General features: G+C 39.5%; 1 protein-coding gene across 1 annotated transcript; it reads right to left on the reverse strand.

Annotated features, from left to right (window-relative positions):
- Positions 1–678: 678 nt before the first annotated feature.
- LOC104817630 (protein KINKY POLLEN) lies at positions 679–14,338 on the reverse strand. The gene is made up of 23 exons (XM_010546880.2): positions 14,051–14,338; positions 13,566–13,665; positions 12,842–13,108; positions 12,157–12,416; positions 11,704–11,920; positions 11,154–11,324; positions 10,965–11,048; positions 10,225–10,476; positions 7,909–10,017; positions 5,387–7,223; positions 5,142–5,248; positions 4,610–4,969; positions 4,410–4,528; positions 4,037–4,286; positions 3,729–3,953; positions 3,307–3,446; positions 2,929–3,001; positions 2,569–2,670; positions 2,346–2,444; positions 1,935–2,231; positions 1,680–1,847; positions 1,231–1,579; positions 679–921 (listed from the first exon to the last, which is right to left on the reverse strand). The coding sequence occupies exons 1-23, from the start codon at positions 14,119–14,121 to the stop codon at positions 806–808; spliced, it is 7,773 nt and encodes a 2,590-aa protein (XP_010545182.1). The 5' UTR covers positions 14,122–14,338; the 3' UTR covers positions 679–805.
- Between the last annotated feature and the right edge of the window lie 570 nt (positions 14,339–14,908).

Here is a 14,908-nt window from a genome sequence, read left to right on the forward strand (position 1 = left end):
TGATTGTCTTTGATTTTACTTTCTTTCTTTTAGTTTTCTGCAACTTACGAAAACCAACAAAAATAATTCTCCGATTTTATTTTCTCCATTTTCCTAGTTTTAGTCGATTCCTAGCTTAACCGCTTAAGTCCCTGTGTTCGACCCCGGTACTACGACATCCGTATACTTGCGGATTAGTTGTGTGTCGGGTATAAATTTAAAGCTCGTCACGCAAGTGATCAACTATGGCAATCAAGAGGAGCATGCATGTTTCCCTGTCATGTTCATCATGCTAGCAAACTCTGTATATAAGATCTGACAATATAAATTTTGTTTTCTGCAAATGTGAAGGTGTCAAAGATTGGACTTACAAAGGCTTCCCGCTCCAAGTTTTATTTCCTTTTTTGTTACAACAGCTTCCAAGACTAATGTTTGCCGGTTGGAATTGTATCCTCCTCGGTTGGTGATGACGAAACATTAAGACATGAAAATGATAACAAGGCCTATATATGTAGATATATATTTGAAAAGATGAAGGTAGAACTGTTCTCTTTTTGTAACAATACCCTTTTCTCGTCTCTTGTTTAATTTTTCAAGCCTTACCATAAGAGTAATGTATTATTTGATTTTAAGTTTCAGTATTAAGATTTAGTCTTTAGAGGATGCAGGAAACGGTCGCATAAAGTTTTGCGTAGAACTTCCGTATATATTATAAAGATGGGATAATAATCTGCAAAATCTTTCTGCTAATCTACACTTGTTTTTTTATTGGAGGACAAAAAGGAAAGAGGAGGCAAAAAGGTCAAAACTTTGGTTTCTATAAATCTTAAATTTGATTCTGCTGAAGGAACTCTTCGTAAACTGAAGATCCACTTGAAGAGTCAGATTCATATGTGCCTGCTTCCTTTGGAGACGAAGAAGGCGAATCCTCCTCCTTAGAACCTGAAACAAAAGGCCTTTTTGAATTAGCTTTGGTGGTAAGCAAAAGTCACCACCCTTTTTTATTTTTATCATGGTCTAAGATCAATGCAACCAGTCTTTAACCCGAGCCCTTGTCGCGAAAAAGCTCGGTGTCAGAGGAAGAACCCTATTGAGATTTCTTGGTCATGCGTCTCTAACCATTAGTTGGCACGAGAGAGAAACCTGTACGGTCTTCATGATTCATATCTTTGGCCACGAATCTCTACTAATCGATAGATTGGTGATTAGTTTCAGGCAGTGAAGATGAAGAAGAAGGGACATGGAACAAACCTTTATGCCTTTGGGTCTGGAATTTCTTAGAGTGGTGCCGGATGAGTTTCCTGGCTTTGGTGATCGTCAACTGTCTAGCAAAGGGAGATAATTCTGCTTCGTTATCGCTCCATTCCCCCGGGAAGCTCTCGTCTATTTCTCCTCTCATAGTTCGGAGCACAAACTTCTTGGCCTTGCGTCTTTGGGTGTGGAAGAGACCCCGGATGGAGGTAACAAAGCCATCACCAGCGTTGTCACCAGAGCGCTTCACCCATGTTCCTGGATACTGATCTGAGCTACCGGGCTGGTCTTTCACTGCCAAAGCTAGATCATCCTCCGGAACATGGGTTTTGTCTTTGAATTTCTTAACCTACAAAATCAGATCAGGGCACGGGTTTTGTCTTTGAATTGCTAAGGGTCGATTAAAAGGTTAAAGAGGTCGGAAATAAGAAACAAGGTGTTTCCATTACTTGCATCCCGGTCACAGACTTGAGGACTCCCCATATGATGTGCTTTTTAACTCGAGAGAAGAGTCTCCTCCATGTGCCACTGAACTCAACACGATGGAATGTATCCATCAACAGTTTCATATCACTCACAACGAATCTTGAGCCCTCATATGTGATCAAGAGTTCCACCTAACGCTCAACCAGAGTAAGATAAATAAGTTTGCTGGCTTTCAAAATCATAACATGAAATTAAGGATCTCAGTATATAGGGGTAACCTGACTGATCTTGATTGTCTGGAACTCCATAATCTTTTTGGGTCTAGTTTTCTTTTCTTCTAATGGTCTCTCAGTCTTCTTTTCTTCATGAACTGACCGTCCAGCCTTGGCTGTTTTTGAATCTTTCAGCTTGTTTTTTGAGGAATCGTTTTGTTGCTCGATGGAAGATAAGACGAGCTCATTAGCTACAGATTCAGCCACATTCTCCTCCCATGTCCTGTCAAAAGAAGAGGTTCTTCTCAACTCAGGTCCAGACCCGCGAATTGTGCTAGACTTCGGGTTTTGAGTCTTCGATCCCTGAAAACATTGCAAAAATGGGAGAAGAATGTATATATGAAGCATTCCTGGAGTTAAAGCTAACAATGTAAGAAGCAAGGGAGAGGAGAAAGAAGAATAAAACACAAAGCGCACATGGGTCAAATCAGATGCAGAGATTGAAGCCGAAGTTTCTTGAGCAAAAGAACCCTTCCTTCGTCTTGATCCTGCAATTGTCGAGACCTTCCAGACTTCCTGGGGATCAAGATACAAAGATGGGTCATATCCAAAGTGTGAAAACCTAATGCCATTTCATAGCTGCAATATTTGCTAGATTTTGTCAATTTGATGAAAACGGCCGTTTTAATAATCAACTCACCTCCCTTCGCTGTGAATGTTGCTCCTCTCCTGGGAAGAGATACTCCCACACCATTCTGTACATTGTCTCCGTCAAATGGATTTTTAGAGGGTAAATCTCAACCTATCAAACAAAAATCATACAAATATACTAAATTATCATGAGATATAAGACGAGCAATCTGGAAACAAAGTACTGCGTCAAGTAACAGATGGAAAAAACAAGTGGTACTTAGAGATCATTTAGAGTCTTAGATTTGGGAAGAACTAGTACAAGTCTTTTTCTCCAGTAGCAGCTCTTTTTGGTTTGTCATCATTCAAGAAAGAAGGCTGATTTCCCAGAATATTACATAACACAACAGAAAGCAAAAGAAAAACTTGCCTGGAAAAGTTCATAAGGAGCCTGTCCGTCTTTTGGAGCTCCTTGTCTTGCATCTACTCGCAGCATTACTTTCCTGTATAAAAAATATCGCACACTGATTTTCTAGCTGTGACGCTGAGAACCTTCTTCTTATTGACAGAGACTTTCCATGATTAAAATTACAAGAAATTATAACACGTGAGGTAGTGTGAGCATTTATCAGGTAGAAACACAAAATCATCCACAAGGCAAGTACACAAAGAAGTCTAGGGCAACGGATTCACTGCGATTTGTTTTTTGAGCAGGAAAAGATAATGAAGTTGTATATCTGTTGCACGACTAACCATCATGTCAAAATCAACGACAGGAGAAAGAAAGAGAGCTCAAGAGAAAACTCACTTGCCCCATTCGGGTGGAGGATTCCAAGCCGACAGAACAGTATCAGACTTGGCATTAGGCAGACAGTTCCGCAAGACAACGTATCTAGTTGTGAATTGGGTAACTCCAATGTCTTTGTAATCCCGGTCAAACTCATAAATCTTCAAGCATAAACAAAAGAAAAGTCTCAACAACTTCCTTAACAAAGTAAAAGAGCATATAGTCGAGTCTAAATAGAACAACGAAAAGACAGAGGTTTGTTTGCATGGATGCAACGGCTAACAAACAGAACCAATAACGTGGAGTCCAAACAAAATAAAATGAACCATGCTAAATACTGGAAGGAATAATAGAATGCAGAATCATTTCTATTCGATGATTTACTGAATGAATACGCAAGCTCGAGCATTGAAGACATACATGCACAAAAATGGAAGGCTTACCATATTGTCTATCTCAACCTCGGTGAATGTTTTTCCATCTAAAAGCATACTCCAGATGACCTTGTTGATTTGGAAGGAAATACGCATGGCTGAAGATGGTTTTTTGCTTTTATCTTTCTCCAACAGCCTCAGTTCAGCAGCGTTCTGCACAGCAGTATGCAGTGCAGTGTATGCCGCATTCCTGGATTGTTGCACACTCAAGAGCGCTTTCTGCAGCCCTTGCACCTACAGTAAAAAAAAAACTGTGTTTCTCAGATGTCATTCGATGCGAACATAAATCGTTACTTCTAATAGAACACTTTCCTTACCAACTCGGGTCTTCCACCAGCGATCATCCAAAAATCTTCTTCCTTGTCAAGATTTTGAGTTCCAGAGGTACTGCAATGCTGAGATAATTTTCTGATGTCATCAAGAAGCAACATACGCTCCCGCTCTTTCTGTTCAACTTCAATTTTCGCTAGCTCCACTTCCTCAACACCATCAGGAACCACCTCGTCAATTTCCTCTTCAACATCATCATCTTCTTCACCAGAAAGTTGCAAACTGTCTTTCTGAAGCCTATATTAGGGATATATTACTTCAGTTTCAAGAAGCACAGTCGGGCTGACCAGTGGGAACACCAGTAAATAAACTTGAAATCCATTCAATAAATTTAATCAATTTACATGCACTCATACTTACTTTGGTAGCCTTGCAAACAAAAGATTGCTCAGAACATCCAGCATAACTTGAAATTGACGTGATGTCATTGATGCTGTTATATTACGAGAATTGAAAGTAAGCTCCTTTAACGGCTTTACCTGTAGCAGATGGCAGTTAAATAAGAGTCCCCAGTATTGAATAATTATGTGACATAAGAAACAAAGAAAAAAAATGTTTACCTTCAGGTCAGGAGTCACACCTTTGTGCCTGGCATACTGGAAGTACATATCACAAGGCATGAAAACCCTTTCAAGCAGTGCACCAGTACGCTTTGCTTTTGGGGAACTTCTCTTTCTAATCTTCGGGAGCCATTGAATTCCGGCTCCTGGGTCAACATCAGTAGGCGCAACATGAGCTTGTACATGCTCCAGCATCATGGACAATTCCATGCGTGTCCATGTCATTTCAGCACTACTTTCAGGATTATCATTATTTTCACCTTGAATAGCCTTTTCAATCATATCACACCCAACACGAATGACTGAATGAAATGATCGTGCTAGAACACGACCACTAGCAGCAGCAAGCAAAAACCTACCCTGGTAGATGAAGAGAGAACTTTTAATGAAATAATGACGACAATTTGACACATTTAAACCTTGGGGTTTAAGATACGGAAGTCATAAACTTATGTTGTATCTTTGTAACCCTAGGCCCAGAAGAGTATTAAATGTTACAGTTTTAAAGCCTCAGAGATTGGTCCAGGCTTACATTCACTTCTTCGGAGTGGAGATTGAACTGTGGCTCAATAACGTTCACCATAAAATGCCGCGTTCCACCTTCTTCAGAGCCATTTGAATTCCCAGATTTTGCTAGGACTACATCAAGACAGGTTAATAGGGGGTCAAACGTAAGATTACAGAAAAGACTGAACACTGAGCCTAACTGACATACATTTAAGACACGATATGTGATAGCTTCAAACAGACATATTGAAGGGTTCAAACAGCAGTTACCATCTGGAACAGATGTCAAGATCTCATTTTTGTTTGGATCTGATGAGGATGAAAGTAGATCTGGGGTTTCCACAGATTGAGGAGCGGGGTTGCTACTGCCTGAGGAAAGAGGGTTGGAGGGGCCATCTTGAGAAACTACTGATTCAGAATGCTTTTGATTGTCCTCAAGCAACTTTCTCTGAGTATACTGACGTGATGGGGAAGGCTTGGGAGGTTGAAATGCTCTTGACATACCACCGACAAATGATAAAACAGCATCTCTGTTTTCTATGTTCCACAACAATTTGAGCCCATAAACGAAAACACGCTGACAATTGTCAGCTATCACGATATTGTATCCATCATCATCACTTGGATCTGAATTAGTAGGATCCTCAGTTTCACTTCCCCGTTCAGCAGTAGATCTTGCATCCACTCTTTCATGATATTTTCTTCCTTCTTCTTTCCATGCCAACAATCTTTCTGGGTCAGCCTTGGGGGCCTGCCTCCTGATTGTGAAATAATCAGATGAAAACAGAAACCCATCATCAGGATGCTTCTCCATGCAACCATTGATATACTCGGAATTTTCAGGAGTTGCTCTATCTGCTGATCCAGATTGTGAACCTACCCTGGACATCTGAACTGGTTTTGATGAATCATCATCCCTTCTGATAAAGGCCTTAGGTAAATGAAGATCTAAACCCAGGTATACAGGATCAAGAGTGTCACGCTTGCATTCGAAAGTGAATTTCTGCTTCCCACGGCTAAAACAGAGGTCATATTTCAACTTCGAGACATTAAACACCAAGCCACTGGCAGAATTACTGGGATCCAGTGGTTTGTGCTTTATAGAGATAGGTGTAATATCGATGCGGAGCATAAACTCTGTCATCACTCTGTCCAGAGACAAATTTCCTGATCTGGCAATTCTTGGAACTCCAAAGCGAGGCCACCGGGAGAAAGTACGGAGCTTGTAAGGAGGGAGATAATTCATGTTCCAGAATCTGATCACCCATGCTAAATCATGAGCACCAATGTTTATTGTGGGAAGAGGACTACACATATTCCCAGACTTAGTATGTGATCCTTTGGTTGTTGCACTTGCAACTGATTGATCAGCCGCAGAGACATGTGGGGAATGTTTCTCAGGTCTGAAAGTAAGGTCCCAGCGAAGCGAGAGAGAAGTAGACCTGAATGGATCATAGATCTTATCTCGAGCCTTCCCTTCAACAGGCAAAGCAAATAAATAGTGATCTAATGGACTTCCAGAGTCACATTCCCAATCCATCCTAACTTCAAGGCTGAAACGTGGAGCCTGAAGGAAAGGGTAACTTGATGGACCAGTCGGAGCATTCAAGTAATTTCTAGCCAAACATTCAAGACTACTTGTAAAGATTTTTATATCCTCGGCTGAAAAGTAAATACGACCATCTGATTGCCACATTTCCATAGAAGCAGAGGTCATTTGAAGCTTGTCATGCTTTTCATAGGGGTCGGGAGTAGCAAGAACAATCCACTTTGTTGCCGAGAAGAATAAGGCTGTATTTCCATGGATATAATTTCTCATCTCATCCCACCATGGCAAGCTTTTCTCCTTTTTGGGAGGCTGAGGAAGGCCAGGACCCTTGAGACTGAGGTTGGCTCTACGAAGAGCCACCGTAAAAGCATAGCTAATGTCAGCGAAAACTGGTTCATATCCAACTCCAAAGGAGAGTTCTCCTTTCTCAAAATATACCGGCAAATCCAAGTATGTTTTCATCGGTGGAGTAGTGCCACTAGCTGAACGAAACATCTGCACCTTTCTCCATCTTCCTACATATACATCTTGGATGATTTGGGGCTGAAAAGCCGTTGCCTAGTTCAAAGGAAGAAGAACAGCTAATGGAATAAGAAATAAAGAAAATAAAAACATCACAAGAAATCAAATATCAAAGTAAAATCGAAAATCGAACATTATAATTAAAAAAAGGCTAGATACAACTTTTTTTAACGAATTGAAGCATGAACATCTCACAAGTCAATGTGTTTTATGGGCATGTATAACCAAATAATTTATGATACAATATATGAGATTTCCTGTCTGCTAACATCAACATCTGATCCCACTGGATTTGTATCCCTTAAATATCATAGGACAGAAACGATCTCACAACTCAAAGAATTTTTAGAAACTATGTAGAAGGTACGGTTTTGGGTTTCTGTTTGATGTATAAAGGAGAAAATATCAGTTTCAATAGCGAAAGCAGGGAGACAGAGTTCATCCCGTATTCCTGAATTTAAATTATAATGAATAAAAAATAACTAAGGAAGGAAAACCTAATGTGCTCCAGATTTAGCCGGAAGATGTGAAATTTACAAATTTAAAGTATGTATTGTGTCTTCTCAGTTCTACATTCTTTAAAGACATCAACAAAATTCCCACAAATCATTAAACTCAGCTCTTTTCCCTGGACTAAGAAGGAATATTCAGAAATAAAAACAAGCTTCACGATATCATGCTAAAGGTGAAATGCTTTGTAAAAGGGTGGAGGGAATCTTACCTGCTGGGCCAGTACAACACAGCCTTCACATTTTCCCAAGGTTGTTGAGAGAAGAGGAAATGAGTAATTTCTTAACTGAACAACAAGAGTGCCAGTGGTCAACCGAATGTTGCTCCCATACAGCCGAGAAAATGGTATGTCATTCTCTTGACATATAGGATCGAGCTTCTTTACCACTTCTATCATCCCAGCTTCATCTCCATCAATAGCTATCAAGGTTAGATCAAAATCTGTAGCAGAAACAGATAGAAGAGAAGTCCTGGAAGTGCTCATCTTAAAACCAGCCTGAAATCCCACTTTACAGGCACCTGAACCTTCTGAAGGTTCTAAACTTTGGCATTCCTTGTAATATGAACTGAATGACTGTTTATACATCTTTTCTTTCATCATTTGGATAACGGAAGTATCCTGGATGTCAATTTCTTCTCCATCAAAAGAAATCTTCCGTTCGTCGTTTGCATCAACTCCTCCACTCTTAGGAAGCTGGTTTCCTCTGGAAATGAATTCATCTAAGAATTTCAACCGTACAGCTAGCTCACAAGCCTCTTTCCTCATAAGATGATAATGCTCATCAAGCCAACCCTGAATTGGTTCTTCCTCAATATCAAATATAAGCTTGCGAATGCACAATCTAACACGGCCAAATTTTGCAGACCCAGGTTTTTTAGGTTTTGTGCTCTCGTTTTTAACTGGAAAGATGAGTCTAGTCTTGGCGTTAATTATAAGCTTCAAAGCTCTCAGCATTTCTTCAACAGCATCATCAATAGCACGCAGCTGTAGCCTAAAGGGCATGCATATATGTATATCAAGTCCTTGAATTACCCAATCCCATGGAGTGCTGGCAACTCTTGTTGCATTGGATGAAGCAGAGGGCATACTAGGTATTCGTGATATCTGTACCCGACTACTCTTGAATATTCTCGATCCACAAAAACCAAGCGTGAGTCCTTCAAGGAGAACTCCTATACGCGCATTTTCTGAGAAAATTGACTGAACCTGTACCTCAACTTCAACCCCATCTCCAGCCTCAGCAGATATGCTTAACATCTCCACGTCAACAGCAAATATGGATTCCTTTTTCTTTTGCTTATCAACAGAATTCGAGACACTGATTGCATCTTTCTTCTGTCCATCATCTCTAGCAGTAGAACCATCTTCTGGTTTTCCATCGCCATGTTGCTGAAGTTTCTGAGCCTGTACCACAGACTTCAGACGTAAACCAAGCTCGACCATTGAAATGTGTGCATCAGGTTCCCATCTGACAGCAATATTAGAGGCACTGAAAAGTGAACAGATAGCAATTTCCTTAAGGCCACCAATCCGGCGTACAAACTTAGCATTTTGGATGTCACATAGAGTCACTCTCGAAACTGCATGAGGTTCTTCAAGAAATTCCTGATAGACAGTTTTAGCTCTTTCAAGTTCCACCTGTGTTGACTGTTTCTCCTTATTAAGAGTAAAACTCAATTTAAATAATTCAAAAGACATCAAGTATTTCAACTTCTCACACTCCTTAGGAACATCCCTGAAAATGCTGGCAGTTCGTGGGGAGCCATCAGTTAGGGCACTAATGACAACTCTACCACCTTGTGAACCATAATTGACACGCTTTGGATCTTCGATGATTGTATTCTCCAGGCCTGTATCACCAGACATATTCACAGTGCAATAATCTATGTTGAGTTTCAAGAGTTGAGCCCCTTTGCCTGACGACTTGGATTTATGTGTTCCTTTGTCTTGTGTTTTCTTCTCATTGGGACCAGATAAACTTTTAATGTGAGCCTTGAATGACATTGCAGTTACTATAAGCGATTCAAGCCTCTTGAAAGAAAAGAAAAGGTCAATACCCGACACATCAACTCCCAAAACTGGCTTACTTTTATTACCATCTTCCTCAGATAACACCCAATCCTTCTTGCCCCAATCTAGTCTGACCTTTCTTATAATGATTAGGGAACCCGGTCTTGAATCTAAACCAAAAAGGCTTTCTTTCAAGCATCCCTGATTTTCATCTACCACGCATAGAATCAGTTCACTTAGCTCCATCTGTACTCCAGTTCCTGTGTTTGACGAATCATTTGCAGTGACATGCAATGATTCTAAGCAACACTGCAGATAAAATGCAATTAAACTGGACATTAAACTTCTGCGTAGTAATGATTTTAGCTAAAACTTGTTGATGTAATACAAAATTGCGCAAAATCTGCAAGAGAGACAACAGGGTTTTTAAATATAACAGAGGGCTAGAACAATCAGAAACTTCCAAGAAATTCTGTGACAAAAGGACAAAAAATAAACCATATGCCTGTTACTTACCCGGTATAAAGGAGAACTTCCAACATCATACAGCACGACAGCCATGCCAGGCGCTGAGATAGAACATTTCCACGTAATACCTTTCAGACCATTGGACTCTGATTTCATAGTTTTAGGTTTTTCCTCTTTAAGAACCATCTTTTTCTTTCTAGAGAAATGTAGGCGCAACAATGGCTCAAAACGGGTCATTATGATGTTGCTCACTACACCTCCCAACGTAATCTCAACCTCAGCTTTAACACAAGAAGATGCCTGAAAATGACACCAAAATTTGGTGATCAAATCATACAGGAGATTCTGTTCAAAGTCCAATTGCAAAATATGTGCAATACAAAGGAACTATACCCATGTACTTCAATTGAAAAACAAGACAATAACCCAAGTTACGAGGATATGAAGACACCAACAACAATTTAAGAATCCAGTGTAATGTAATCCTATTATAGAACCCTTTCCTACCATGCCAAAGATGAGTAAGTGGCATATGGCGCAGACGCAGATAAGAACAAGTACAATTCCAGATCAATCATAGGGATATGCACATTGGAGGGAAACTAAATTTCAAAATAAAACTAGAACCAAGCATGTTTCAGTTGAAATCCAATGGTGAAACACACAGAACCCCATTTGGAATACCGAGTGAAGAATGTTTTAGGATAAATGGTATCCTACCGTGCTTTCTCACCATTTATCGCCTGTAACAACCCCAAAGCCCCAGGTTTCAAATTCACAGGACTCACCTGGTCCTGCACTGGACAATAGACCTTGGAAACAAACCCAACTTTCGTCATCTCCAAGACTGAAGTTCCAGAATCTCTAAAACACTGAAATGGAAGGAAAATTTCAATAATTAAGACACTGCCTAAAGGAACCACATAAAAAAGACTACTTCAGTGGATCATTAGAAGCAAAAGTGCTTATTAACATACATGAATCTCGTGGAGTTCTATTACAACATCAAGACATGTATCTTCCTTAGCCTCTTCACGGGATCGGGATTTGTCGCTTCTCAACTGAAAGCCTGTTATGCTATTCTCAATAGCAAAACCATGTTCTTGATTTACAAATCTGACATCAAGCTTTGTTAACCCACAGCAAACCTGCCATATAAAGTCAAAGACATTCTTAAGAGTCTACCTGTGTTATTGGTTGACTGCACCATAACAACAAACTGCATGCAAATAAATTTCTTAGTACAAACATAGATTGTTCTAACGCGGTTGCTATTGCAAGTTTGCAACCAGCACAAAAGCAATAGTCCTAGCATTCCAGAGTTGGCCTTTTAGTACAACATTAGGCCAAAATATACATTAAGGTATTTCTAACAGCAACCAAAAAACGGAACAAAGGGTCAAGAAATTGAAATGAACCTTGAATTCCCTCTGAACTTGTGTCGTAGCATGTTTACAAGATAAATAAGGCATAGTTAATGGAAAATGCTTCTTCCAGTTATCTCAAAACCCCACGAGACATACTCACCTTTTCAGGAAAATTTGAAGCATGCTTTGAGAGTGATACAGCAGCTGGTTGCTTTTGAGGCTTTTCAACAGCTGCATAGTTAGGATTTGATCCATCAACTTCACCAGTGGAAGAAGAACTGGACGAGGTCTTCCTTTTGGACAGCATCTTCTCATTAAGGTTAAAAACAGCATCACCAAGGTCAACTTCCACGTTCTTTATGCTTGCACTTGATTGTCTTCTCCCAGAAGATCACAATATGGAAGCCAGGAAGATTAACAATTAAATGTGAAAAATTATGTTTATTGCTTCTTTTATAAGAAAGATTCGTACGAACAATTGTATCCTCTGTGGATTCAAAAGAACCCAGGCAACATAGTTTAATCTTGCTTAACACTATTTTCTATTTATATGTCATTTATGAATAATCTACTTCATATAGAAACCAAAAGCAATATATCAAACAGAAGGTACCTGTTATGAGCAAATTCACACGATAAGGAGAGCTTTTGACACCAAAAAGAAGGTGAAGAACTCTCTATAATGGCGGGACTTGTATGGTTTGGAGGACAGATGTCACTGTTTGTCTCAAATGACTGGGTAGAAAAAACTCGAGGATCACCAATCTTTACAAGAATGGGCACTATGTACAACTTCATGAAAAAACTTGCTGATCCCCGATCCTTAGATAAATCAAGTTCCAGCTCCTTGACTTCTGCTGTAGCTTTTTGAGTCTGAACTTTTTCAAGAGAAAATAAGAATGGCCAGTAAAAGTAATGATGTTAGCATAAATTTGGAGTCGTAAAGCAGTTATAAAAGGTCTATGAGTCACAAGTCCCTTGATTGCAATATTTCAACTGCAAACCACTCTAACTTGAACAAGCATGACCGCCACAAAAAATGTAAAACGCATGTGTCATCTAATACATAGAGCTCATTTTGACAAGGAAATGTTTCTTCTGTCTGCTTTATGGAGGTGTGTAATTAAGCTGCCGTGGAATAAGATGTGGTCATCAAAAACAGTGTAAAGTTCATCTGCAAGCTTAACTAATGATTGTGTTGTTAACCGTTTAACAAAGGATTTCAAAGAAACACAGAAACATCAACGAAGCATCAGCCAGAATTATCAACATGAAAAAGAGATGATGGCAATATATACCTGTATGACCATATTCGTCACAGAAACCGAAAAAAACCTAGCAATATTGGCGGCAAGCACCAACTTTCCCTTGCCAGCAGAGCGAGATTTCCGAGTTTTGGGATTACGTGGGCCTTTCCTTGAGTTTGAAGGTCTCATTACAATTTTCAGGTCACATATTGAGAATAAAACTTTTGGATCCTGCACAAAAGCCCCAGCACAAAGTTCTACCAAGGATTGTCTAAGGGCCACTTTAAATTCTCCGACAGATACATACTCAATTGAACCCTGCAGGCCGTAGGGTCAGAGAAAAAAAGCATTAGCGTAATTATCTGGATGTCTCTAGATCCTAAAAAAATTAAAGCTTGAAACAGAACCAAGATGGAGAAAAACACCTCTCATGCCTAGCATTTTTTTTTTCTAGTGGCTAGAAACGAGAATAAGAAAAGAAAGTTGCTTTCATCTTTAAGGGGTAACTTGCAACCAAAATGTTCGTACTAAAAGAATTTTACATGCACAGAGGTTCTCTTCATTGTGTGCAAATACGTGAAAGCCCATTCGATTATATAAGCATTAACAGTATCATTCCACATTCTACAGCCAAAGAGAAAAGGAATGTCTACAAGTAAAATGTAAACAGGAGAAATGCTGATGAATGAACGTTTTGAGTGATTGAAACTAACCGGGAACAAAAAAAAAATGCAGGGCAAATCCACTTCAAATAGCATAAAGAAGAAGTTTAAACCTTTTTTAACTGTATCACAATTTCCTTCACACAGATCCACCCATCGAGCCGATAAGTTAGAGTTATTCCCCCAGCAATTCGAAGTATCCAAGGCAACGACCTACGATAAAATCAGTGTCAAAAGATGTACCTAAATGACAAAACTCAGCCCTCCTGATGTACGAAATTTCTATACCAAATTCAGTGACATGCATGACAAAATCCGCATTGTGCTCAATTTTAGGCTCATGAGTGGTTTGTCAATCAGAAGTGAGAAACAAACGGAACACGATCCTCGTTGTCATCTTTCATTTCACCATAATGCAATTTCCACTCAATCGATTCGATTACCAAAATCAGTTCCCAGTAACATTTAAAGAAAACCCGGATCAGAAACCGTCAAAGGGTGATCGAAATCCCTAGCTCACACGAAATCGAATGGACGAATAGATTCGAACCCACGATGAGCGATAAAAAACGCAACGTAAAATAAACAACACACATACTTGAAGAAAGCCCAGAGGAAAGCGACGAACACAGCTATCGAGAAGATGAAAACGAACAAAAAAGCAGCCATCCTGCCGCCCAGAAACCTTCGGAATTCCGACAAAAAACCTCCAATTCCTTCCGATCAAGCTAATACACATCGAGACAAACCAAAACCTCTCCGCTCATGGCGAAGATACACGAAGAATTGAGAAGAAAAACACAAAATAGATCGGAGGCGGAATTGGTCGATCGATGACTGAGACTTTCGCGGCGTAGTAAACGGAGAGAAATGGAAGATCCGAGGAGCCGGGTGGGGAAGATGAACAGAACAAGGCGTGGGAGCGGGAACGAAGAACTCTCGCCAATATTTAAGGGTTGAAGTAGTGATCCTCTACGACGAGTTTACGGTTGTTACGGTGTGAACGAGCACTCGGAAACGTGCGTGCATGCGAGAGGCTTTGCCGTGGAAATTAGTCAACGGTCTGGTTCTCTCTCTCTCATTGTATTTGTTTGCGAGTGACGTGGTTTATCTAAACCGAACATACCCGGTTTACTTGGTTTTCTTTTGACTGGTTAAGAACCGAAACGAAGTTAACGAACTGGACTAAACCAAACATAATCAAAGAAATCATTCTAATCCAATAAAATTTGTTTAAATTAAATTCCTGATTTTTTAAGTACTAACGAAATTTTAAATTAAATTTATAAATTAGTTCAAATTAAATTTGAAGTAATAAAATTTGTTTAAATTAAATTCATAAATTCATGATTATTTTCTTTCAAATGATTTTTTTGTAAATCTATATATTCCTCGTAAATGAGTTTGGATCAATTTATAAATCAAAGATAATATTTTGTCAAAGTTTTACTTAGTT

Source organism: Tarenaya hassleriana, unplaced genomic scaffold (assembly GCF_000463585.1).
Source record: "Tarenaya hassleriana unplaced genomic scaffold, ASM46358v1 Cleome271, whole genome shotgun sequence".
NCBI classification, from domain to species: domain Eukaryota; kingdom Viridiplantae; phylum Streptophyta; class Magnoliopsida; order Brassicales; family Cleomaceae; genus Tarenaya; species Tarenaya hassleriana.

Excerpts from the sequence above, each read along its gene's own strand:
- LOC104817630 (XM_010546880.2), bottom strand. The coding sequence starts at position 14,121 with ATGGCTGCTTTTTTGTTCGTTTTCATCTTCTCGATAGCTGTGTTCGTC. Across the intron at positions 3,002-3,306 it reads CCTCCACCCGAATGGGGCAA|GAAAGTAATGCTGCGAGTAG; the intron begins GTGAGTTTTCTC and ends TTTTTTATACAG. Across the intron at positions 2,671-2,928 it reads CTCCTTATGAACTTTTCCAG|GTTGAGATTTACCCTCTAAA; the intron begins GCAAGTTTTTCT and ends TTTGTTTGATAG.